Raw genomic sequence first — 25477 nt, 5'->3', positions numbered from 1 at the left:
AACATAGGTTATAATCGAAGAAGGTCATAACTGAAACCTTCTGAACTATAGAATACGTACTGTTTAGAACTCAAATTGAGTTCTGCCAGAGGGGAAGGAGGTTCGGATTAGGAGGTATAAACTTCCACACAAAATAGATAAGTCACAGGCATGTAATTTGCACCACAAAGAATACAGTCAGTAATACTGTAATAATTTTGTATGGGGACAGATGGTTATTTATTGTGGAGTAGCCATCAGATGGTAGACTTATTGTAGAGATCATTTCATATATTTCATTGTCAAATCACTGTATTGTACACTTGAAACATAATATTATACATCAACTATACTTCAATTAAAAGCTTCAATTAAAAAGGATAAGAAATAGCATTTATGTATGTTGTATCATATCTACCTGTTTAATAATTTGTGGTTCACAATATAAGCTCTGATAATTTATTTATACTAATGGTGAAGTGGGGCAGGGGAGGATAAACACTGATAATCCAGATGTTTGGATTATTTGTTTATATAGGTAAATATATTTAGGTATTTATTTTGATAGGTTATATTTAGGTAAATATAGTGTATTAGTGTTTATAGGTGTGTTACTTCCAACTATATTCTTCCAAGATATAATATGAAAGTTTATTTCATTACCAAAGCAAAGAACAGCTGATGATGTGGGAGAAAACCCTAATAATTTTTTTTAGGGTTACAGAAATAAAGTGAAAAAAGAAGAGTTGGCTATAGTTTTAATCATATCCTTTGAGCATAACAGTATATTTTTCAATTGATGAGAAAGCTGAATTCACATAACTTGTATAGTGGGTTTGTTTTTATTTCCATTTCAAAAGTACTTTCATGTGCAGAATCTTCTTTGAATTTAAATCCAGAAACAGTTAAGTCAGAGGGTTAAGCACTTTGAATTTTATGAAAGTCACAGAGACCTACTTTGGTGAAAGCTTGCTAAATAAGTAAATCAAGTTAACTCATCAGTGATCTACCACAATAGTGGCTTTTGGTGTTTTTTTTTTTTTAAATACCCAAGGCAGATTTATCCCTTTAAATAAGTGTCTAGTGAACCTTATTTCATTCTCATCAGATCATAGAATTTAGGAGCAGGAAGAGGCTGAAGTAACCTGGGTTTAAACAGAAAGCATTAGAAACTTGGTCAACTTCTTTACATCATAGATAGCAAAACCTATCTTCTATAATATTCTCTATAATGTAGACCCTCTAGTCAACAGATAATTAATGTGATTTCTGGATTTTGATGGTGGCTTTTTAAATTTTGATTTCCCCAGGGATGATGATGTTTTGTTTGTGTGTGAAGGAGAACCATTTATTGGTAAGTGACTCCCTTAAAAGCCAATTTTGTCTGCCAAAATAGAGATGAAATTTCAAATATTTTACCTGGCTTTACTAAGCCAAACATTAAAAAGTATCTTGTGGCAGTATTCAGCTCTTCATAGCTCTTTGGATTCTGCATTGGGGTTGGGGGAATGTGAAAGTAAATTTCTAACTTAAATTAGATGATCATATTTTAGTATGGATACTTCATCTTTTATGTGTTTTTAAAATGCTCTAGATGTGCACATATCCATTAATTATGCCACAATAAGGTAGTTTTGATTTTAGAACTCTGTTTTCTTGAAATTTTCTCTGATAGTAGTTACCAAGTCTCTCTCTTGTGTTACATATTCTTAAGCATGTATAGGTTGCAGAGGGCTTCCCTGGTGGCTCAGTGGTAAAGAATCCACTTGACAGTACAGGAGACATGGGTTCGATGCCTGGGTCGGGAAGATCCCCTGGAGAAGGAAATGGCAACCCACTCCACTATTCTTTCCTGGGAAATCCCACTGACAGAGGAGCATGGTTGGCTACTGTCTTGGAGTTAGAATTAGACATGACTGAGCAACTAAACAACAGATTGCTTGCAAAAGTAATGTTTGACAATCATTCACAACAGAAAAATCAGTCAAAGATGCCAGTATCAACCACACACACTCATACACATATATACATACTACCCTTTAATTTTGAAGAAAGCAGGTACAGTGTATATCTCAAAAGAAAGAGCCTGAGGCTTAAATAAGGTAAATATTCTTTAATGAGTATCTGACATAGTTTCAGACAATCACACTATGAATATTTAAGTATTTTTTAAGCCTTCTCAATATTTGTGTTTATTGAGTGGAGGTAGTTCTTAGGATCATCATATGGCAACTTAGAAGTAAGTGCATATTCTCTGTCTTTGCCTTAAGGCTGTGAACAAAAAATTTTTCTCATCTTTTTTTACCTGTTAACCTAACAGAGTGGCAGGTAGTAGTCACTTGATTGAGTCATTGCATACAAATAAACAATAAAAAGTGATTTAGTGTTTTTTGTTTCATCATTCCGAGCTTTTAGAGTTAAAAATATTGGGTATGTTTTCATCCTCTGCATTTATTGATACCTAGATTATTTTACTTTTGACCAGTGGAAATCCCTTGAAGTTTTCCTCTTATACAAACCTGTTAGTCTTTTACAGATTCCTTACTATCTGGAATAGCAAAATGTTCATCTGATACTTCTCTTGTCCTAAACCCAGATCAGTTTTTTATTATTGGAAACCTTCATATCTTTTAGTGGAAAATGTCATTTCAAGACACAATCTGGGTACTAGGGAGGCTCATTGCTCCTGAGTTCATCATCATTACTAGGTTTTTTGGTGAACAAAATTTGAAATACATAGCTAGTGGATAAGATTCATATGTAATAAATGTTATATTATAGAAAGCTTTATATCATATATAACATAGATAAAATACCTCAAGAAAGTGACTCAGTTGTGTCTGACTCTTTGTGACCCCATGGACTGTCCTTGGAATTCTGCAGGCAAGAATACTGCAGTGGGTAGCCATTCCCTTCTCCAGAGGATCTTCCCAACCCAGGGATTGAACCCAGGTCTCCCACATTCCAGGTGGATTCTTTACCAGCTGAGCCACCAGGAAAGCATGGGTTCATGCTTTGGTTTATAATTAGGATTATAAGATTTTGTTTTGCATCGAGAATATATTTTGCAAACTTTTACACTGATACCAAAGCCAGGCAAAGACACTACAAGAAAATTGCAAATATCCTGTATGAATACTGACATTAAAATCCTGAGCAAAATATGAGCAAACCAAAGAAGTATATTGAAAGGGTTATACTCTATGACCAAATGGGATTTATTCCTGGAATTTGAGAATGGGCCAACAGACAAAAAGGAATCAATCTGATATGTCACCTTAGTAGAATGAAGGAAAACCCCCAAAATATCTCCACTGATGCAATGAAAGATTTTTGACAAAATTCACATCTTTTCACAATAAAAACACTTAGTAAGTTTCCTTCTATTTCTAGTTTGTTATGATAAAGGCCATATATGAAAAACCCACAGCTACCAACATACACAGTGGTGAAAGACAAAGTTTTTCCACTAGAATTAGGAACAATGCCCACTTTTGCAACTTCAGATTGACATTATATTAGAGGTTCTAGCCAAATCAAACAGGCAAGAAGTAAAATTATTTCTATTCTCAGATAACATGATCTTGTATTTAGATAAACCCTAAACACACATGAAGTTAGAGCTAATAAATGAATTCAGCAAACTTCCAAGAGTCAAAATCAACACACAAAAATCAGTTGTATTTCTATATACTAGCAATGAACAATCCAAAAATATATACTTAAACAGTTCAATTTACAATAGCATAAAAATAAAATGCTTAGGAATGAATGTAACCCCTATCAAAATCTAAATAATGATGAAGCTTTGAAACTAGGGAGTGGTGGTGGTTGTACAACATTGTGAATGCACTAAATGCCACCTAATGGTACACTTAAAATGCTTAATCATGTTTCGTCTGGGCAGTATTCCAACTTGTGTCTTTTTCTTGTTTCCTCCTAGCATTTTACTTTTAGAATATTTCCGTAAACATCCATATACTCATCACCTAGATTCTACTCATCAGCAGTTTACTATTCTTCATTATTCTTTGTTGCATAATGATCCATGTTTCTACCAGTCCATTTTATTTTTTGATGCATTTCAAAGAGATTGTCATTATCAATACACTTCACCCCTGAACATTTCAGCTACATATGATCAACTAGAGCTCAATATGTTTTACATATTTTTGAGTTAAACTTGCATAAAATGCATAAATTTTAAGTGTATCTTACTGAGTGTTGACAAATGTACCCATCTGTGTAACCCAAACCCCTATCAAGATAAGAATGTTACAATCATCCTAGAAATTTGCCTCAGGCTCTTTCTTAGTCCCACCCTACCCCACCAGAGACAACTACTAATTTTGTCCCTACCATACAATAATTTCCCCTATTATATAAACCTTCATATAGTTAGAATCACAGAACATGTATTCTTTTGTATGAGGCTTCTGTCATTCAATATGATGTCTTAAGAACTGATTCTCTTTTCAATTCAGTTCAGTAGCTCAGTCCTGTCCGACTCTTTGCGACCCCATGGACTGCAGCATGCCAGGCTTCCCTATCCATCACCAACTCCCGGAGCCTACTCAAACTCATGACCATTGCGTTGGTGATGCCATCTAACCATCTCATCCTCTGTCGTCCCCTTCTCCCGCCTTTATCTTTTCCAGCATCAGGGTCTTTTCCAGTGAGTCAGTTCTTCAGATCAGGTGGCCAAAGTATTGGAGTTTCAGCTTCAGCATCAATCCTTCCAATGAATATACAGGACTGATTTCCTTTAGGATTGACTGGTTGGATCTCCTTGTAGTCCAAGGGACTCTAAAGGGTCTTCTCCAACACCACAGTTCAAAAGCATCAATTCTTTTTTTTTTCTTTAGCCATGGACTTTATTGTTTGAATATTTGCAATTATTATTCTATACACAAATGTTAATTTCTTACAAAACTCTGTATTCCGTATTGCTAGGTCACTTCACTCTTCATTTTATGTCACATTTCCATCAAGAACTATTTCCCCAAATCACCATCTGCCTGATTGTGTGTTGTTGTTGTTCAGTTGCTAAGTTGTGTATGACTCTGCGATGCCAGACACTAGTCCACCAGGCTCATCTGTTCATGAGATTTTCCAGGCAAGAACACTGGAGTGGGTTGCCATTTCCTTCTCCAAAAAGCATCAATTCTTTTGTGCTCAGCTTTGGTTATAGTCCAACTCATATCCATACATGAATACTGGAAAAACCGTAGCTTTGACTAGATGGACCTTTGTTGGCAAAGTAATATCTTTGCTTTGAATATGCTATCTAGGCTGGTCATAGCTTTTCTTCCAAGGAGCAGGTGTCTTTTAATTTCATGGCTGCAATCACCATCTGCAGTGATTTTGGAGCCCCAAAAAATAGCCACTGTTTCCACTTTTCTCCATCTGTTTGCCATGAAGTGATGGGACCGCATACCATGATCTTCGTTTTCTGAATGTTGAGCTTTAAGCCAACTTTTTCACTCTCCTTTTTCACTTTGATCAAGAGGCTCTTTAGTTCTTCTTCACTTTCTGCCATAAGGGTGGTGTCATCTGTGTATCTGAGGTTATTGATATTTCTCCTGGCAATCTTGATTCCAGCTTGTGCTTCATCCAGCCTTGCATTTCACATGATGTACTCTACATATAAGTTAAATAAGCAGGGTAACAATATATAGCCTTGACGTACTCCTTTCCTGATTTGGAACCAGTGTGTTGTTTCATGTCCAGTTTTAACTGTTGCCTCTTGACGTGCATACAGATTTCTCAGGAGGCATGTCAGGAGGTCTGGTATTCCCATCTCTTGAACAGTTTCCACAATTTATTGTGATCCACACAGTCAAAGGCTTTGGCATAGTCAGTAAAGCAGAAGTAGGTGTTTTTCTGGAACTCTCTTGCTTTTTCAATGACTCAACAGATGTTGGCAGTTTGATCTCTGGTTCCTCTGCCTTTTCTAAATCTAGCTTGAACATCTGGAAGTTTTCAATTCACGTACTGTTGAAGCCTGGCTTGGAGAATTTTGAGCATTACTTTTCTAGTGCGTGAGATTAGTGCAGTTGTGCGGTAGTTTGAACATTCTTTGATATTGCCTTTCTTTGGGATTGGAATGAAAACTGACCTTTTTCAGTCCTGTGGCCACTGCTGAGTTTTCCAAATTTGCTGGCATATTGAGTGCAGCACTTTCACAGCATCATCTTTCAGGATTTGAAATAGCTTAAACTGGAATTCTATCATCTCCACTAGCTTTGTTCGTAGTGATGCTTCCTAAGGCCCACTTGACTTCGCACTCCAGGATGTCTGGCTCTAGGTGAGTAATCACACCATCATGGTTATCTGGGTCATGAAGATCTTTTTGTATAGTTCTTCTGTGTATTTTTGCCACCTCTTCTTAATATCTTCTGCTTCTGTTAGGTTCATACCATTTCTGTCCTTTATTGTGCCCATCTTTGCATGAAATGTTCCCTTGGTATATCTAATTTTCTTGAAGAGGTCTCTAGTTTTTCCCATTCTATTGTTTTCCTCTATTTCTTTGCATTTGTCACTGAGGAAGGCTTTCTTTCCTTGCTATTCTTTGGAACTCTGCATTCAGATGGGTATGTCCTTCCTTTTCTCCTTTGCCTTTTGCTTCGCTTCTCTTCTCAGCTATTTGTAAGGCCTCATCAAAGAAAAACAACACCCAATTGTAGATGTGACAGGTGTTGGAAATAAAGTCTGATGCTGTAAAGAGCAATATTGCATAGAAACCTGGAATGTTAGGTCAGTGAATCAAGGCAAATTGGAAGTGATCAAACAGGAGATGGCAAGAGTGAACATCGACATTTTGGGAATCAGTGAACTAAAATGGACTGGAATGGGTGAATTTAACTCAGGTGACCATTATATCTACCACTATGGGCAAGAATCCCTTAGAAGAAATGGAGTAGCCATCATAGTCAACAAGAGAGTCTGAAATGCAGTACTTGGATGCAGTCTCAAAAGCAACAGAATGATCTCTGTTCGTTTCCAAGGCAAACCATTCAATATCATGGTAATCCAGGTCTATGCCCCAACCAGTAATGCTGAAGAAGCTGAAGTTGAACGGTTCTATGAAGACCTACAAGAACTTCTAGAACCAGTACCCAAGAAAGATGTCCTCTTCATTATAGGGGACTGGAATGCAAAAGTAGAAAATCAAGAGCTACCTGAAATAATAGGTAAATTTGGCCTTGGATTACAAAACGAAGCAGGTCAAAGGCAAACAGAGTTTTGCCACGAGAATGCCCTACTCATAGCAAACACCCTCTTCCAAACAACACAAAAGAAGACTGTACACATGGACATCAGCAGATGGTTAGTATCAAAGTCAGATTGATTATATTCTTTGCAGCAAAGATGGGGAAGCTGTATGCAGTCAGCAAAAATAAGACCAGGAGCATACTGTGGCTCAGATTATGAATTCCTTATTGTCAAACTCAGACTTAGATTGAAGAAAATAGGGGAAACCACTAGACCATTCAAGTATGATCTAAATCAAATCCCTTAAGGTTATACAGTGGAAGTGACAAATAGATGCACGGGATTAGATTTGTTAGAGTGCCTGAAGAACTATGGATGGAGTCTCATGACATTGTACAGGAGGCAGTGATCAAGACCATCCCCAAGATTCTCTTTTAGACCTCCAGTTTTTTAATTCAGGCCTAAGAGAATGCTCCCAGTCCTATTACAAAAAAAAAAAAAAAAAAAAATCAAATCTATATGTGCTGAAATTGAGTATAGAATTGTAAGGTTTTTGTTTAACATTTTCTTTTATCTGTGTCTCCTTTCTTGCATATCAGTAATCCTGGTTTCCAGGGACACACATAATGTCAAGAAATTACTGTTTTCCTTCATCTTACACAAAATACACATAAAAGTTTCACTAACAATCCCAATACTTTGTATATGATTACAAAGACAATATGACTACTAAAGACAGTTAAGGATTTTTAATATGCCTATTCCTTTATTTAAAAGTGTATCCATTGTCAAATATGCTGTATACATAGACATACACACACACACCATTGTATACTGTACTCTTTCCCTTAAAACCATCACTTATTTTTTCTCCTCCAGTCCTTAAATTGATGTCTCAAGAGGCCGTCTGAAATTTATTTTCCAGTAGATTCTTTATAAAGAACTTGTGAAAACTGTGTTCTCTTGACATCTTGCATGTGGCCTCTATACCTGAAAATCAGTTTGGCTAGTCGTAAAATCATATGTCAGATGATTTCATGACAAAATTGCCACTTTAATGGTATATTTTTTATTGTATATCAGTTATACCTCAATTGTTTAAAAAAATCTTTAGGTTGTGATTTTTCTTTAAATACCTTAAATATGTTACTCCGTTTTTTTCTAGCATAGAGTACTTGTGTTGAAAAAAAGCTGATTTCTTGTAACTGACTATTTTTCCTAGATCCCCTGAAGGGTGATTCTCTTTCTTTAAAATACAGTAACTTAAAAAAAAATAAATAAATAAATAAAATACAGTAACTTTAATAGTCTATTTCTAGATGTTCTGAATTGTTCTGGGTTGATTTTCTCAGATATGTGGTGGGCCCTTTCAATACGTAGTTTCACTTTTTTTAATTTCAGAAAAGTTTTCTTGAACTTTGTGTTTGTTTTGTCACCATGATTTGATTTTCTCCGATCAGGATATCTATTGTATATTATTCGATCTTTTATACTTGTGTTCAGTTGATGTATTTAAAATCTTTTTAAATTATTGTTATTTTTTTAAATTGATGATTGCTTTACATTATTGGTTTCATTTCTGCCATACATCAACATGAATTAGCCATAGGTATACAGATGTCCCCTCTCTCTTAAACTCCCTCCCTCTAACCCTCTAGGTTGTTACAGAGCCCGGTTTGAGTTCCCTGAGTCCTACAGCAAATTTCCATTGGCTATCTATTTTACATATGGTAGTTTGTATGCTTCCATGCTGTTCTCTCCATTTATCTCACCCTCTCCTTTCTCTCCCTGGCCCTTGTCCGTATGTCTGTTCTCTGTGTGTCTCCATTGCTGCCCTGTGAATAGGTTAATGAGTACCATCTTTCTAGATTCCATATATATGCATTAATATGTGATATTTATTTTTGACTTACTTCACACTATATAATAGGCTGTAGTTGCATTCATCTCACAAGAATTGACTCAAATGCATTCCTTTTTATGACTGAGTAGTATTCCATTACATATATGGACCACAGCTTTTTTATCCATTCATCTGTAGATGGACATCTGGGTTGCTTCCATGTCCTAGCTATTGTAAATAATGCTTCAGTGAATATTGGGATGCATGTCTTTTTCAGGTTTGGTTTCCTCAGGGTGTATGCCTAGAAATGATATTACTGGGTCATATGGTGGTTTTATTCCTGGTTTTCTAAGGAATCTCCATAATGTCTTCCATAGTGGCTGTATCAATTTACATTCCCACTATCAGTGCAAGAGGGTTCCCCTTTTCCCATGCTTTCTCCAGCACTTGTTGTTTGTGGATTTTTTGATGATGGCCATTCTGACTAGTGAGGTGATACTCACTGTAGTTTTGACTTGTATTTCACCAATAAGGAGAGGTGTTGAGCATCTTTTCATGTGTTTATTAGCTATCTGTATGTGGTCTTTAGAGAAATGTCTGTTTAGGTCTTTTGTCCACTTTTTGACTGGTTTGTTTGTTTTTCTGGTATGAGTTGTTTGTATATTTTGGAAATTAATCCTCTGTTGGTTGTTTCATTTGCTATTATTTTCTCCCATTCTGTGGTTTATCTTTTCACCTTGTTTATACTTTCCTTTGCTGTGCAAAAGCTTTTAAGTTTAATTAGGTCCCATTTGTTTATTTTTGTTCTTATTTCCATTATTCTTGGAGGTGGGTCATAGAGGATCTTGTTATGATTTATGTCGTATAGTATTCTGCCTATGTTCTCATCTAAGAGTTTGATAGTCTGTGGTCTTACATTTAGGTTTTTACTCCATTTTGAGTCTATCTTTGAATATGGTGTGAGAAAGTGTTCTAATTTCATTCTTTTACACATAGTTGTCCAGTTCTCCCAGCACTGCTTATTCAAGAGACTATCTTTTCCCCATTGTATATTCTTGCCTCCTTTGTCAAAGATAAGGTGCCCATAGGTGTGTGGGTTTATCTCTGGGCTTTCTATCTTGTTCCATTGTTCTGTACTCTGTGCCAGTACCATGCTGTCTTGATGACTGTATGTTTGTATTATAGTCTGAAATCAGGTAAGTTGATTCTTCCAGCTCCATTCTTCTTTCTCAAGATTGCTTTGACTGCTTGGGGTCTTCCATGTTTCCATACGAATTGTGAAATTTTTTTGTTCTAATTCTGTGGAAAGTGCCATTGGTAATTTGATGGGGGTTGCATTCTATCTATATATTACATTTGATAGTATAGTCATTTTCACAGTATTGATTCTTCCAGCCCAGGAGCATGGAATATCTCTCCATCTGTTTGTGTTGTCTGTGATTTCTTTCATCAGTGTCTTGTAGTTTTTTGTACACAGCTCTTTTGCCTCCGTAGGTAAGTTGAAATCTATTAAATACTTTTCATCTCTTCCTTCATTTCTTTTTGCTTTTTAAAGCTTTCCCCTTTCATCTTTTCTCTCCCTTCAGGCATTATCTGTGGTGTTCTTTCACTCCTGTGTTTCTTGTAATCTTCATTTCTGAAATGATTTTTCTTTTTACTTCTAATTCTCAGTTCTCTTGTCCCATTTCTTCATTTTTGGTTCTGGTTTATATTGTTTACCTCTTTTAGTATATTTTAAATATTATAGTTTACCTATTTTGTGGGTATTTCTGCCATATCTTTATTATCTATAGGGATGTAGTCTTCCTTTTTAAAAATAATTTTTTAATTTTGTATGGGAGTTTCTATTCCTCATTTTTTACATGAAATTCATTTTCCTTTACTGGAGAAGGACTGGCTGACTTAGGAAAGTTTTCCTAATTTCATGGCTTTAGGTTTGCCTTTTCTGTTTATTGTGAAGTATTGAAAAAATATGGGGATTACCTTCTTATGTATTCTGGTTCTGGTGGACCTTGTTGACTTTTATTATCTTTTTTTAAAATTTATTTTTAATTAAAGGATAATTGCTTTTAGAATATTGGTTTCATTTCTGCCATACATCAACATGAATTAGCCATAGGTATATATATGTGCCCTCCCTCTTGAAACTCCCTCCCACCCCGACCCTTTCACACCCCTCTAGGTTGTTACAGAGCCTAGGTTTGGGTTCCCTGAGTCATGCAGCAAATTTCCCTTGGCTGTCTGTTCTATGTATGGCAGTGTGTGTGTTTCCATGCTGCTGTCGCCATTTGTCTTACCCTCTCCTTCCTCCCCTCTGCCTGTGTCCATAAGTCTGTTCTCTGTGTCTGCATCTCCATTGCTGCCCTGCGAATAGGTTCATCAGTACCATCTTTCTAGATTCCATATATGTGTGTTAATATGTGATATTTGTTTTTCTCTTTCTGACCTACTTCACTCTGTATAATAGACTCTAGGTTCACCTACCTCATTAGAACTGACTTCGATGTGTTCCTTTTCCCAACAATTTACCCTCAGTGTGGGGCTTTTTTCCTAGGTGGGAGTTTTGAGAGTTCATTTTCCGCCCCTTCAGATCTTACTGCACACTACCTGAATCACCTGCAGTTAAGAGTGGGCGGACCCCTCCACTTCCGGGTGGTTGTTCTCAAGTAGATTTGCTGAGTTTTGCAGTGAGTCTTTATGGATTACTTTGGAATTCTTAGAATCACTACATACCCTGCTGCTGCCATCAAAGAAGCTGATGCCATAGCTGCTCTCCTAGCTGTCAGTACTGGTGGTATACCTTATACTTAGTTTTGTTTTTGATGCTGTCTATGGGTACAGGGCTTGCTGTCCTAGTAGCTCTGCCATGCTTTTATCTGTGTTTTTAGTTTAAAAAATTACGGTATTGGCATCTTCCCCAAATCACCAAATTAATGATTCCCCGAATTAATGTTTATTTTTTCTACCTGTCATCTCTAGATCCTCAGACAGATTCTAAACTACCTGAAGGGCTGTCAGGATCTCACACAGACTGGCTCACATTAAATGTTGGAGGGCGGTACTTTACCACCACACGGTAGGTGCAACATGTGTGTGTGTGTCAACGTGATGCTATATGCTGTCTGTTCTTTCCTTCAGATTACTGATTTCCTTAGAAGATATTCCAGTGCGGCTTAAATATACTGTGTGATTTGAAACCAATTTTTAGAAAGTTTTTTTTTTTTGAGAGTAGAAAAATGGCTCATAAGTCATTCCAGAGAAGGCACAAAAAGCATGAATTTAGCATTTTTAGAATGTGTTTTTAAAATATTGAGCAATATACTTGTAACACAAGTAAGAAAATTAACAACACTGAAATTTTAAGACACAACTGCTTATGCTAAAGGGATAAAAACAGCCTACTTTAGAGCATGGAAATTGTGATATAGTTGTATGCTAGAGGGATAGATTAGCATTGAATTTAAAGTCAACTAAATCGATGTTTAAATCAAAGGAAGTGCCAGATTAGAAGGGATTTTGATAAATGGCAACTTACTGCACATTTTTGTCTCCCAGCATCACTCCTCCCAGGTTATAGCATGCATCTTTTTGAGAGAGCAGCTGAGATCAAGTATACTCTTGACTTAAATATGTTTGTTTATAAAGACAAATGGAGAAATCCATTTTTTTCCCTGAATTCTTAGGAGCACTTTAGTGAATAAAGAACCCGACAGTATGCTGGCCCACATGTTTAAGGACAAAGGTGAGTGCAGTCCATAATTTTCCCATTTTGCGTCTGTAGCTGTATTGACTTTATAAACTACTGTCCTTTTGTACTTTTTAATGGTATTGGTAATAATCTGTACACGAGTAAAAACATACTGGTATGCTACACAGTTTTCTTCCTATAAATTTCTGACTTTATTTTTTGCTTATGGGGGGGCTATCTTCATTTTGTTGGCCCCACAGGTGTCTGGGGAAATAAACAAGATCATAGAGGAGCTTTCTTAATTGACCGAAGTCCTGAGTATTTTGAACCCATTTTGAACTACTTGCGTCATGGACAGCTCATTGTCAATGATGGGATTAATTTATTGGGTGAGTTTGCAATGTAATTCCTTATATTTTTGTAAGTTTAGGATTTATACTTCTTTTTTTAAACTAGCTTAGTGTAATGTATTTTCATCAAGTAAAATTATCTTTTTCACTTTTAATACTAAATGCTTTTACGTGTATACGAGTATGTATAGTTACAGAGGTATAGCCACAGACCCATGAATTCCAATTTTGGATTCTAAATAGACTTAGAATTTATCAGTAAGCACTCTATTGTATTATTCTTTTAAAATTTTTATTTACTTTTTAAGTTTTTCTTTATTTGTTTTTGGCTGCACTGGGTCTTCGTCGCTTTGTGCAGGCTTTCTCTGGTTGCGGTGAGCAGGGGCTACCCTTTGTTGCAGTGTGTGGGCTTCTCGCTGTGATGGCTTCTCTTTCGTGGAGCACAGGTTCTAGGAGCACTGGCTTCAGTAGCTGTGGCACTTGGGTTTAGTTGCTTCGTGGCACACTAAAGTCTTATTGGACCAGGGATCAAACCCGTGTCCCCTGCATTGGCAGACAGATTACCCATGTTGCCACCATGGAAGTCCTTGTTCTTTTTAAAATTGCATTATAAGTGTGACTTGGATTCGGTTATGGACCTTTCCATTATATTGAGAAGTGAGGTCAAGAGAGGAAATTGTACTTTGGAATCATAGGACTGGATTAGAATGTTGATTCTACAACTTACTACAAGATTAACCTGGGGACAGTCTGAGTCTCCTTTGAAAACTGTTAAAAATATTCTCACCTCAGGACTTCCTTGGTGGTCCAGTGGTGAAGACTTTTTCTTCCAGTGCAGCGGCTGTGGGTTCAGTTCCTGGTCAGGGAATTAAGAATGCTGCACTGCGTGGGTGGGACAAAAGACTTTAAAAAAAACACTCACCCCTGACTGTATAGTGAGATTTCTGTTAATGTTCATGATGACAGTGAACATGAGAATCCTTATAAAGTAGTTCACAGGCCTCATCCAAGTGACAGAAGCCAGTGTATCCTGTGGAGTGGTGGGAAGGTGGTGATCTTATGGCAGTTTGTTGTCAGGGAGATGTGTGGACTTAACGTTCCAGAGCTGTGATTTTTAAAGAAAAACTGAAAATCTAACATGTTACATAAAATCTTCTGACTTTTAAAATGCTTCTCTGCAAACACATCAGAATCAGCCTGGGGGATGTGAGCTTACAATCCCGATGTTGTTGAATGGCATAGGAGTTAAACATGGGGACGGGAGTCAGGCAGTTGTCGTTCAGTCACTTAGTTGTGTCTGACTCTGCGGCCCCGTGGACTGCAGCATGCCAGGCTTCTCTGTGCTTCACTATCTCCCACAGTTTGCTCAAACTCATGTCCTTTACGTCGATGCCATCCAACCATCTAATTCTCTGTCGCCTCTTTTGCCTCCTGCCCTCAATCTTTCCCAGCACTGGGGTCTTTTCCAACAAGCAGACCCACTGCATCAAGTGGCCAAAGTATTGAAGCTTCAGCATCAGTCCTTTTTGAATATTCAGGGTTGATTTCCTTTAGGATTGACTGGTTTGATCTCCTTGCTGTCCAAGGGACTCTCAAGAGTCTTCTCCAACACCACAGTTTGAAAACATCAATTCTTTGGCGCTCAGCATTCTTTATGGTTCACCTCTCACATCCGTACATGACTACTGGAAAAACCATAGCTTTGACTGTACAGACTTCTGTCAGCAAAGAGATGTCTTTGCTTTTTAATATGCTGTCTAGGTTTGTCATAACTTTTCTTCCAAGGAGCAAGTGTCTTTTAATTTCATGGCTGCAGTTACCATCCACAGTGATTTTTGGAGCCCAGGAAATAAAATCTGTTTGTATGAAATGGTGGGACTGGATGTCATGATCTTAGCTTTTTGAATGTTAAATTTAAAGCCAGCTTCTATACTCTCCTCTTTCACCCTCTTCAAGAGGCTAGTTAGTTCCTCTTTGCTTTCTGCCATTAGTATGGTATCTGAGGTTGTTGATATTTCTACTGGCAATCTTGATTCTAGCTTGTGATCATCTGGCTTGACATTTTTCATGATGTACTCTGCATAGAATAAACAGAATGACAATATACAACCTTGATGTATTCCTTTCCCAGTTTTCAACCAGTCTGTTGTTTCATGTCAGGTTCTAACTTGCTTCTTGACCTGCATACAGGTTTCTCAGGAGGCAGGTAAGGTGGTCTGGTATTCCCATCTCTAAGAATTTTCCACAGTTTGTTGTGATCCACATAGTCAAAGGCATTAGTATATTCAGTGAAGCAGATGTTTTTCTGGAATGCCATTGCTTTCTCTATGATCCATCAAATGTTGGTAATGCAATGTCTGGCAATTCCTCTGCCTTTTCTAAACCCAGCTTGTACATCTGGAATTTCTGTACATGTACTGCTGAAGCCTAGCTTGAAGGATTTTGAGCAAAACCTTACTAGCATGTGAAAGGAGTACAATTGTCCAATAGTTGGAACATTCTTTGGCACTGCCTTTCTTTGGGGTTGGAATGAAAACTGACCTTTTCCAGTCCTGTGGCCATTGCTGAGTTTTTCAGATTTATTGGCATAGTGTGTGTGGCACTTTTACAACATCATATTTTAGAATTTGAAATAGCTCAGCTGGAATTCCATCACCTCCACTAGCTTTGTTTGTAGTAATGCTTCCTAAGGCCCACTTGACTTTACGCTTAAGAATGTCTGGCTGTAGGTGAGTGACCACACCATCGTGCTTATCTGGGTCATTAAGACCTTTTTTGTATAGTTGCTCTGTGTATTCTTGTCACTTCTTCTTAATCTCTTCTGCTTCTGTTAGGTTCATACCGTTTCTGTCCTTTATTTTGCCCATCTTTGCATTAAGTGTTCACTTAGTATCTCCAGTTTTCTTGAAGAGATCTCAAGTCTTTCCCATTCTATTGTTTTCCTCTATTTATTTGCATTGTTCTCTTAAGAAGGGCTTTGTTTTCTCTCCTTGCTGTTCTCTGGAACTCTGCATTCAGCTGGGTATATCGTTCCCCTTCTCCTTTGCCTCTTGCTTCTCTTCTTTACTCAGCTATTTGTAAATCCTCCTCAGACAATCACTTTGCCTTCTTGCATTTCTTTTTCTTTGCGATGGTTTTGGTCACCTCTTCCTGTACAAACCTCCATCCATAGTCCTTCAAGCATTCTGTCTACCAGATCTAATTTCTTGAATCTATTTGTCACCTTCACTGTATAATCATAAGGGACTTGATTTAGGTCATACCTGAGTGGCCTATTGGTTTTCCCTAGTTTCTTCATATAAGCCTGAATTTTGCAATAAGGAGCTCATGATGTGAGCCACAGTCAGCCCCAGGTCTTGTTTTTGCTGATGAATAGAGCTTCTCTATCTCTGGCTGCAAAGAATGTAATCAGTCTGATTTCGTTATTGACCATCTGGTGATGTCCATGTGTAAAGTCATCTCTTGTGTTGCTGGAAAAGGGTGTTTTGCTGTGACCAGTGTGTACTCTTGACAAAACTCTGTTAATCTTTTCCCTGCTTCATTTTTACTCCAAGGCCAAATTTGCCTGTTAACTCCAGGTATCTCTTGACTTCCTATGTTTACATTCTAATTCCCTATGATGAAAAGGACATCTTTTTTGGTGTTAGTTTTAGAATTCTTGTAGGTCTTCATAGAACCCGTGAACTTCAGCTTCTTTGGCATCAGTACTTGGGGCATAGACTTGGATTATTGTGATGTTGAATGGTTTGCCTTGGAAACCAATTGAGATCTTTCTTTCATTTTTGAGATTGCACGTAATTACTGCATTTCGGACTCTTTGTTGACTATGAGGGCTAATCCATTTCTTCTAAGGGATTCTTCCCCTCAGTCGTAGATGTGATGTTCATCTGAATTAAATTCTCCCATTCCAGTCCATTTTATTTCACAGACTTCTCTGATATATCAATGTTCACTCTTACCTTCTCCTTGATCACCTCTAATTTACCTTGATTCATGGACCTAACATTCTAAGTTCTTAGCAGTATTGTTCTTTATAACGTTGGACTTTACTTTCACATCAGACACATCCACAACTGAGCATTGTTTTTGCTTTGGCCTAGCTGCTTCACTCTTTCTGGAGCTATTGGTAATTAATTGCCCTCTGCTCTTACCCAGTAGCATATAGGACACCTTCTGACCTGGGGGACTCATCTTCGGGTGTTTTATCTTTTTGGCTTTTCATACTGTTTATGAGGCTCTTGCAGCAAGACTTGCAGGGGTTTGCCCTCCCTCCTGCAGTGGACTGCATTTTGTCAGAATTCTCCACTGTCACCCATCCATCTTGGATGGCCCTGCACAGCATGGCTCATAGGTCCATCGAGTTATGTAAGCCCATTCACCATGGTAAGACTGTAATCCACAAAGGGGCACAAACTCTATAATGAAATACGAAACACTCAATAACTTGCATTGTTGTCATATTAAATTTACATTGCCTACCCAAAGCCAGTGTTCTTTGACAACCTGGAGGGATAGGGTAGGGAGAGAGCTGCGAGGGGGATTCAGGATGAAGAGACCAGTGTATACCTGTGGCTGATTCATACTGATGTATGGCAAAAACCATCAAAATATTTGTAATTATCCTCTAATTAGAATAAATTAATGAAAAGATGATATGGGTTGACCCTTTCATCTAGCTCCACAATGACTCATACTCCTTGTTCCTCTTTCATTCTTCACCTTCTGCCAGTGATTGCTCTAAGCTTCTAGCCTATGTTTCATTTCAGCCATTCTGCTGCAATAATTACTATAAAAATAAACAGTGAGCTGTGCTTATACAAATCCTTATCTTCTCACCACCTGTATCCCTCTGCCGCTTTTCACTTTAATCGGCACCCTCTCCTCCTGAGAACGTTTAAGCTTCAGCTTTATATGCCAATGGGCTGTCTTATGTTTCCCACTTTCATTTTCCCCTGTCTCGTTTCATATCCTATCTGCCTAGGAAGTGACATTGGAAGTGTAAATATTTCTGTGCTCCCTCAGACCTCAGCAAGGCAGGCTGTTCCCAAGCTGGGCCTGTTTTCCCTTTTTCATGTTTCCCAGCCACTGTTTTAGTTATTCAGTTGTTCAGCAAACACAGAGTTCTCTAGTGGCTTCATTTGGCTTCACATTGGCACAAGCGATCATTTGGATTGGCCAAAAAGTTCATTTGAGTTTCCATGAGCATATGGAAATCCTGAACGAATTTTTTGGCCAACCCAGTACTTGCTTTAAAATGATCTCTAGTTAACATATTTGTCTTTCTCCTACTTTTATTTCTTGCTTTTCTAATTTGTGTATTAGTATTTTTTTACCTTCATGATTTCCCCTTGTTCCCTACCTTTAATGACCTTCATTTTTTCAATAAATCCTCCTTCTGTACTTGTATTTGTCTTGAAAATCCTCTCCCTGACTTAAATCATCTTTTCTCTGCCTCCTTGCTAAATCTCACCTCAACCCAGTTATTTTTTTTAGCCTGAGAACTTTTCTGGCATTTTAGTGTTCATTTAAGATGAGTTTTCCAAACCCTAATTTAATAAAATAATTAGCAATCTCAGATGTCAAAAACTATGTAATTTAAAGATAATCAAGGGGTGGTCATTTATTGAGGGCCAACCATGTGCCAAGCATTTGACCAGAGAATGTATAGATGATCTCTTTCAGTAATTCTGACAACTCTGTGAGGAAGGTGATAGTATGCCCATGTCACAAATGTAGAAACTTTAGAAAGAGATTCAGTAGCTTCTCTAAGACAAAGCACAGAACTGGAATCTTTTTATAATTTATTTTTAGCTGTACAGGGTCTTCATTGCTGCATGGGCTACTCTGTAGCTGCTGTCTGCGGGCTTCTCATTGCGGTGGCTTCTCATTACAGATCACAGGCTGTAGAGCATGCAGGCTTTAGTAGTAGCTCATGCAGCACATGAGCTCTCAGTAGTTGTGGCTCCCAGGCTCTAGAGGACAAGTTCAGTCCTTGTGCCACATAGTCCTAGCTGCTCCGTGGGATATAGGATCTTCCTAGACCAGTATCAAACCCGTGTCTCCTCCATTGGCAGGTGGATTCCTTACACCTGTGCCACGAGGGAAGCCCCCTAGCTGGGATTTAAATTCAGGTCATGTTGTGCTAAAAGAAAAAGCACTAAATATTTCTTCCTGTTCTCAGCTGTCCAATTTTGTGTTTATAAGACTTTTCTGGATGTTTTTGAGATTTAGTTCTGAACCTCAAATTTAAAAAAAAACAAGTCCTTACCACCTTCCCTAGGAAGTTCTGATTTACTCAGAAAATCATAGCCCACCGAGAGCAAGGCTGTCTGGCACCCTCTTCTGGTGGTTCTCTACCTGGGGAAGAGTGGCGAGTGGCTGGCCCTTCATGAGGACTAAGGAGATGAAGCCTGCCTGGTGTGGATGAAAACTGTTCCGTCAGAGCGGCACTGTGCGAACAATCATGTGACCTGTGTTTTGGAATACTGAGGGTAGAGCTGGTTATTTCTACAAAGATCATTTGTTGTTGTTCAGTTGCTAAATTGTGTCCAACTTTTTGCGACTCCATGGACAAAGATTATAACCTTCTAAAATAACTGTTTGGTTTTCCTATATCTACATATAGTTACCCTTATTACCTTTGAACTATATGAAGGGGACGGATTACATCTCCTATTTCTATGTGATTTTTGCATCTTTAGTAGTTTTTTAACATGTAAACTCAGAAAACTGAATGGCTGAGGTCTTCACTTGAAGGAGAATTGATTTCCAAATTTATTCCCACCTAATCTAACGAAGATGTTTATTGACAGATGTGAGAAAGTATATATACCAAGCCACATAGAGAAGGTACAGATTTTTTTTTTCAAAGAAAAGTAAGTGATAGATAAGATCTGTTTTGTCATGTAGAAATCATTTGTTAAAATTTATATTATTGAAGTGTAGTTGATTTACAATGTTGTGTAAATTTCTACTGCACAGCACAGTGATTCAGTTATACCTACATAGACATTCTTTTTCATATTCTTTTCTGTTATGGTTTATCACAGAATACTGACCATACTTCCCTGTGCTAGACAGTAGGACCTTGTTTATCCATTCCGTATGTGATGGTCTGCATCTGCTAATCCCAAACACTGAATCCTTCTCTACACATTCTCTTTTTCCCCCTTGGCAAACCACGAGTGTGTTCTCTATGTCAGTGAATCTGTATTTTGGTTTTTGTAGATAAGTTCATTTGTGTCATATTTTAGATTCCAAATATAAGTGATATCATATGATGTTTGTCTTTTCTCTGTCTGACTTAATTTCACTTAGTATGACAATCTCTAGGTTCATCTATGTTGCTGCAAATGGCTTTATTTCATGCTTTTTTATGGCCGAGTAGTATTCCATTGTATATGTGTACCACATCTTGATCTATTCATCTGTTGAAGGCCATTTAAGTTGTTTCTATGTCTTGTCTATTTTTGAAAAATTTTTTTTATTGAAAAATATTTGATTAACAGTGTTGTGCTAGTTTTGGGTATACAGCAAAGTGATTCAGTTTATATTTACATCTATCTTTTTCAAATTGTTTTCCCATTTAGGAAGACATTTAGGAAAACAACTGTTATCCCATCATAGGATATTGAGCAGAGTTCCCTGTGTCATGTAGTAGGTCCCCACTGGTAATCTGGTTTAAACATAGCAGTGTATACATGTAAATCCCAAACTTCCAGTCTGTCAGTCTCCCCGTCCCTCCCACTGGCATCCATAAGTTTGTTCCCTAAGTCTGGTAGTCTGCCTCCACCTTGTAAATAGTTAACTTGTATCATTTTTTTAGATTCTACCTGTAAGTGATTTCCTATGACATTTGCCTTTCTCTGTGCTTCACTCCAGTATGATAATCTCCAGGTCCATCCGTGTTGCTGCCAGTGGCATTATTTCATTGTTTTTAATGGCTGAGTAATATTCTACTGCATGTATGTACACGTTTTCTCTTTTTTTTGTTATTTATTTTTTAGTTGGCGTAGAGTTGCTTTACACTGCTGTGTCAGTTTCTACTGTACAGTAAAATGAATTAGTCATACATATATCCTTTCTTTTTTTAGGATTTCCTTCCTACTTAGGTCACCACAGAGGTCCCAGTGCTATACAGTAGGTTCTCATTAGTTTTCTATTTTACACGTAGTAGTGTATGTATGTCAATCCCAACCCACTCCCAATTCAGTCCACCTCTCTTTTTTCCCCTTGTTATCCATATGTTTGTTTTCTACATCAGTGTCTCTATTTCTGGTTTGCACAAAAGACCACCTATACCATTTTTCTGGACTCTACATACATGTGTTAACAGATGTATTTGTGTTTCTCTGACTTCAGTCTAAATGATAGTCTGCAGGTTCATCCACATCCCTGCAAATGACACAGTTTAGTTCCTTTTTATGGCTGAGTAATGTCCATTGTATATATGTACCACATCTTTATCCATTCATGTTTTGTTGTCATTTAGGTTGGTTTAATGTCTTGGCTATTATAAATAGTGCTGCCATGAACGTAGGGGTGTATATGTCTCTTTCAATTATACTGTTGTCTGGATGTATGCCTAGGAGAGTGGGATTGCCAGATCATATGGTAATTCTGTTTTTTAGTGTTTTGAGGAATATCTGTATTGTTTTCCATAGTGGCTGTACCAATTTGCATTCCTACCAACAGTGTACAAGGATTCCTTCTTCTCCATACCCTCTCCTGCATTTGGTATTTGAAGTACTTTAATGATGGTCTTTCTGAGCAGTGTGAGATGATACCTCATTGTAGTTTTGCTTGCATTTTTCTAATACTTAGTCATGTTGAGCATCTTTTCATGTGTCTGTTGACAGTCTGTATTTCTTCTTTGGAGAAATGTCTGTTTGGATCTTTGGCCCATTTTTTGATTGAGTTGTTTATTTTTTTTGTTATTGACTTATGTGAGCTGTTTGTACATTTTGGAAAGTAAGCCCTTGTTTGTTGCCTCATTTGCTAATATTTTCTCTTGCTTGATAGGTTGTCTCTTTGCTTATGGCTTCCTTTGCTGTGCAGTGCTTATGTTTGATTAGGTCCCACTTGTTTATTTTTGCTTTTATTTCTATTGATCCTGGGAGACTGACTTAAGAAAACATTGGTCCAATTCATGTCAGAAAACGTTTTATGTTCCCTCCTAGGAATTTTTATGGTGTCATGTCTTATGTTTAAGTCTTTAAGCCATTTTGAGTTTATTATTGTATATGCTGTGAAGGGTGTGTTCTAACTTAATGATTTACATGCTGATGTCCAACTTTCACAGCACCAGTTACTCAGGAGTCTCTCTTCTCCCTTGTATATTCTTGCCATCTTTGTTGAAGATTAATTGACTGGAGGTGTGTTGGTTTATTTCTGAGCTCTTTTTTCTGTTCATTGGTCTATATGTCTGTTTTTGTGCTAATACCATGCTGTTTTGATTATTGTAGCTTTGAGTATTATCTGAAGCCTGGCAGTTAAGCCTGCTGCATTTTTTTTTTTTTCCTTCAGTATTCCTTTGGCAATTCTGGGTCTTTTTATGGTTCCATATAAATTTTAGGACTTTTTTTTTTTCTAGTTCTGTGAAAAGTCTCATGGGTAATTTGATAGGGATCACACCAACCAGTGCATCCTAAAGGAGATCAGTCCTGGGTGTTCATTGGAAGGACTGATGTTGAAGCTGAAACTCCAGTACTTGGCCACCTGATGCGAAGAGCTGACTCATTTGAAAAGACCCTGATGCTGGGAAAGACTGAGGGCAGGAGGAGAAGGGGACGACAGAGGATAAGATGGTTGGATGGCATCACTGACTCAATGGACATGGGTTTGGGTGGACTCAGGGAGTTGGTGATGGACAGAGAGGTCTGACGTGCTGCAGTTCATGGGGTCACAAAGAGTTGGACACAACTAAGCGACTGAACTGAACTGAAAAATAAATCTGTGGATTACTTGGGCAGTTTGGCCATTTTAATAATATTAATTCTTGCAGTCCATGAGATTTTGATATCTTGGTGATCTTTGAATCACCATCAGTTTCATATATGAATGACGAAATAAGTCTTTTACCTCCTGTTCATATTTATTCTTAAGTATTTTATTTTGTTTTAGGCATTTTAAAAGGGATTTTTTTTTACATTCACTTTCTGTGTAAAGATGTGCAACCAATTTCTGTATGTTAATTTTGTATCCTGCTACCTTGCTGAATTCATTTTATCAGTTCTAGTAGCTTTTCTGTGGAATCTTTAGGGTTTTTATATAGTATCAGGACTTCCCCAGTGACTCAGCAGTAAAGAATCCACCTGCAGTGCAGGAGCTGCGGGAAACGTGGGTTTGATCCCTGGGTGGCGAAGATCTCCTAGAGGAGACGGCTACCCACTCTAGTATTCTTGCCTAGGAAGTCCCATGGACATTAGAAGCCTGGCAAGCTACAGTCCTTCGGGTCGCAAAGAGACAAACAGGATTGAAGTGTCTTACCACGCAGGCACATATGTTGTGTCATTTCATCTAAATATAATTACAGTTTTACCTCTTCCTTTCCAATTTGGATACCTTTTATTTTCTTTTTCTTTTGTTTGCTGTGACTGGGACTTCCTATGCTATGTTGAATAGAAGTGGTAAGAATTGGCAACCTTGATTTATTCCAGATTTTAGTGGAAGGGCTTTTACCTTTTTATAGTTGAGTATTATACTGACTATTTATAACTATAGTCATAAATAGCATTTATTATGTTGATATATGTTCCCTGTATACTCAGTTTGGTGAGAGGTTTTTTTTTTTTTTTTTTTTGTGAATGGGTGTTGAATTTTACCAAATGTGTTTTCTGCATCTATTGACATGACCGTGTAGTTTTGTCTTTCTTTTTTTGATGTAGGGTGTCACACTGATTGATTTGCATATGTTGAGCCATTCTTGTGACCCTGGGATGAATCCAAGTTGGTCATAGAGTATGATCTTATTACTATGTTTTTGGATTTGGTTTGCTTATATTTCAGTGAGATATTTTATCAAATATATTGGCCTATAATTTTCTGGTAGTGTCTTTTTTCTGGTTTTGGTATTTGGGTGATGGTGGCTTCACAGAATCTCTTTGAGAGTGTTTCCTCCTCTTCAGTCTCTAGGATGAGTTTAAGAAGGATCAGTATAAGGTCTCCTTTGATGTTTGGTCAGTTTTGACAACGAAACCATCTGGTCCTGGACCTCTGTGTTTTTGGTTTTGTTTTTTTTAAGTTACAGATTCTATTTCATTTGTAGTGATCAATCTGTTCAAATTATCTATTTTTTAAATTCAATTTTGGTAGTCTTTACGTTTCTAGAAACCTGTCCATTTCTTCTCCATTGTCCAATTTGTTGGCATATAGTACTCTTTTATGGTTCATAGTATTCTCTTAGGTTTTTTTAATTACTACAGTGTCCATTGTTATTTCTCCTTTTTTGTTTCTTATTTTGTTTATTTAGGGCTCTTTTCTGTGAGCTTGGCCAGAGATTTGTCGATTTTGTTTACCCTTTTAAGGAACCAGTTCTTGGTTTTATTGATTTTTTTTTCTAATGCTCTTTTTAATTGCTATTTTATTTATTTCCTATCTGATCTTTGGGCTTCCCAGGTGACTCAGTGGTAAAGAATCCGCCTGCCAATGCAGGAGACATGGGTTCACTCACTGGGTCGGGAAGATTCCCTGGAGAAGGAAATGGAAACCCACTCCCGTATTCTTGCCTGGGAAATTCCATGGACAGAGCAGCCTGGTGGGCTGCAGTTCCTGGGGTTGCAAAAGAGCTGGACTCTACTTAGTGCCTACACTACAGCAACAATGACAACAATTTGATCTTTATTGTTTCCTTCTTTCTGCTGACTTTAGGTATTGTTTGTTCCTCTTCTAATTCTTTTACAAGGTGTTTGAGGTTTGTCTTATTTTTTGAGGAAGGCTTCTTTTACTATGAACTGCTTTTGCTGCATCCGTAGATTTATAGTTGTGTTTTCATTGTCATTTTTCTCATATTTTTAAACTCCCTCTTTGATTTTATCATTGAACTGTTGGCTTTCTAATAACATGTTGTTTAGTCTCCATGTAATCGGTTTTTTCTCATTTCTTTTTCTGTGGTTGATTTCTACTTTCATGTCAATGTGTCAGAAAAGATGCTTGAAATAATTTCTATCCTCTTAAATTTGTTGAAGATTATTTTTGCCCTCGTATGTTATCAATCCTGGAGAATATTCCATATGCATTTGATAGAATGTGTATTCTGAATTTTCTAGACAAAATGTCAACGTCTAGAAAACTTTAAAATGTCAGTTAAGTCTTAACTGTTCTATCGTATCATGTAAGACCCCTGTTGCCTTATTGATTTTGTGTCCAGAATGAGTGTCTGTTGATGTGAGTATGATGTTAATA

The 25477-nt window shown here is 37.4% G+C and overlaps 1 protein-coding gene across 1 annotated transcript in view; it reads left to right on the top strand.

The window, feature by feature from the left end:
• The window catches only part of KCTD9 (potassium channel tetramerization domain containing 9), an 81372-nt gene that overhangs the window by 14696 nt on the left and 41199 nt on the right, over positions 1–25477 (top strand). The window contains exons 3-6 of the mRNA XM_027549950.1: positions 1290–1333; positions 12017–12113; positions 12721–12779; positions 12986–13114. Coding sequence (XP_027405751.1) covers positions 1290–1333; positions 12017–12113; positions 12721–12779; positions 12986–13114 — 329 coding nt within the window. The remainder of the gene's footprint in view (positions 1–1289; positions 1334–12016; positions 12114–12720; positions 12780–12985; positions 13115–25477) is intronic.

The sequence above is a fragment of the Bos indicus x Bos taurus genome, chromosome 8, assembly GCF_003369695.1.
Source record: "Bos indicus x Bos taurus breed Angus x Brahman F1 hybrid chromosome 8, Bos_hybrid_MaternalHap_v2.0, whole genome shotgun sequence".
In the NCBI taxonomy this organism is placed as follows: Eukaryota; Metazoa; Chordata; class Mammalia; order Artiodactyla; family Bovidae; genus Bos; species Bos indicus x Bos taurus.
This window is presented reverse-complemented; position numbering and strand designations above follow the sequence as displayed.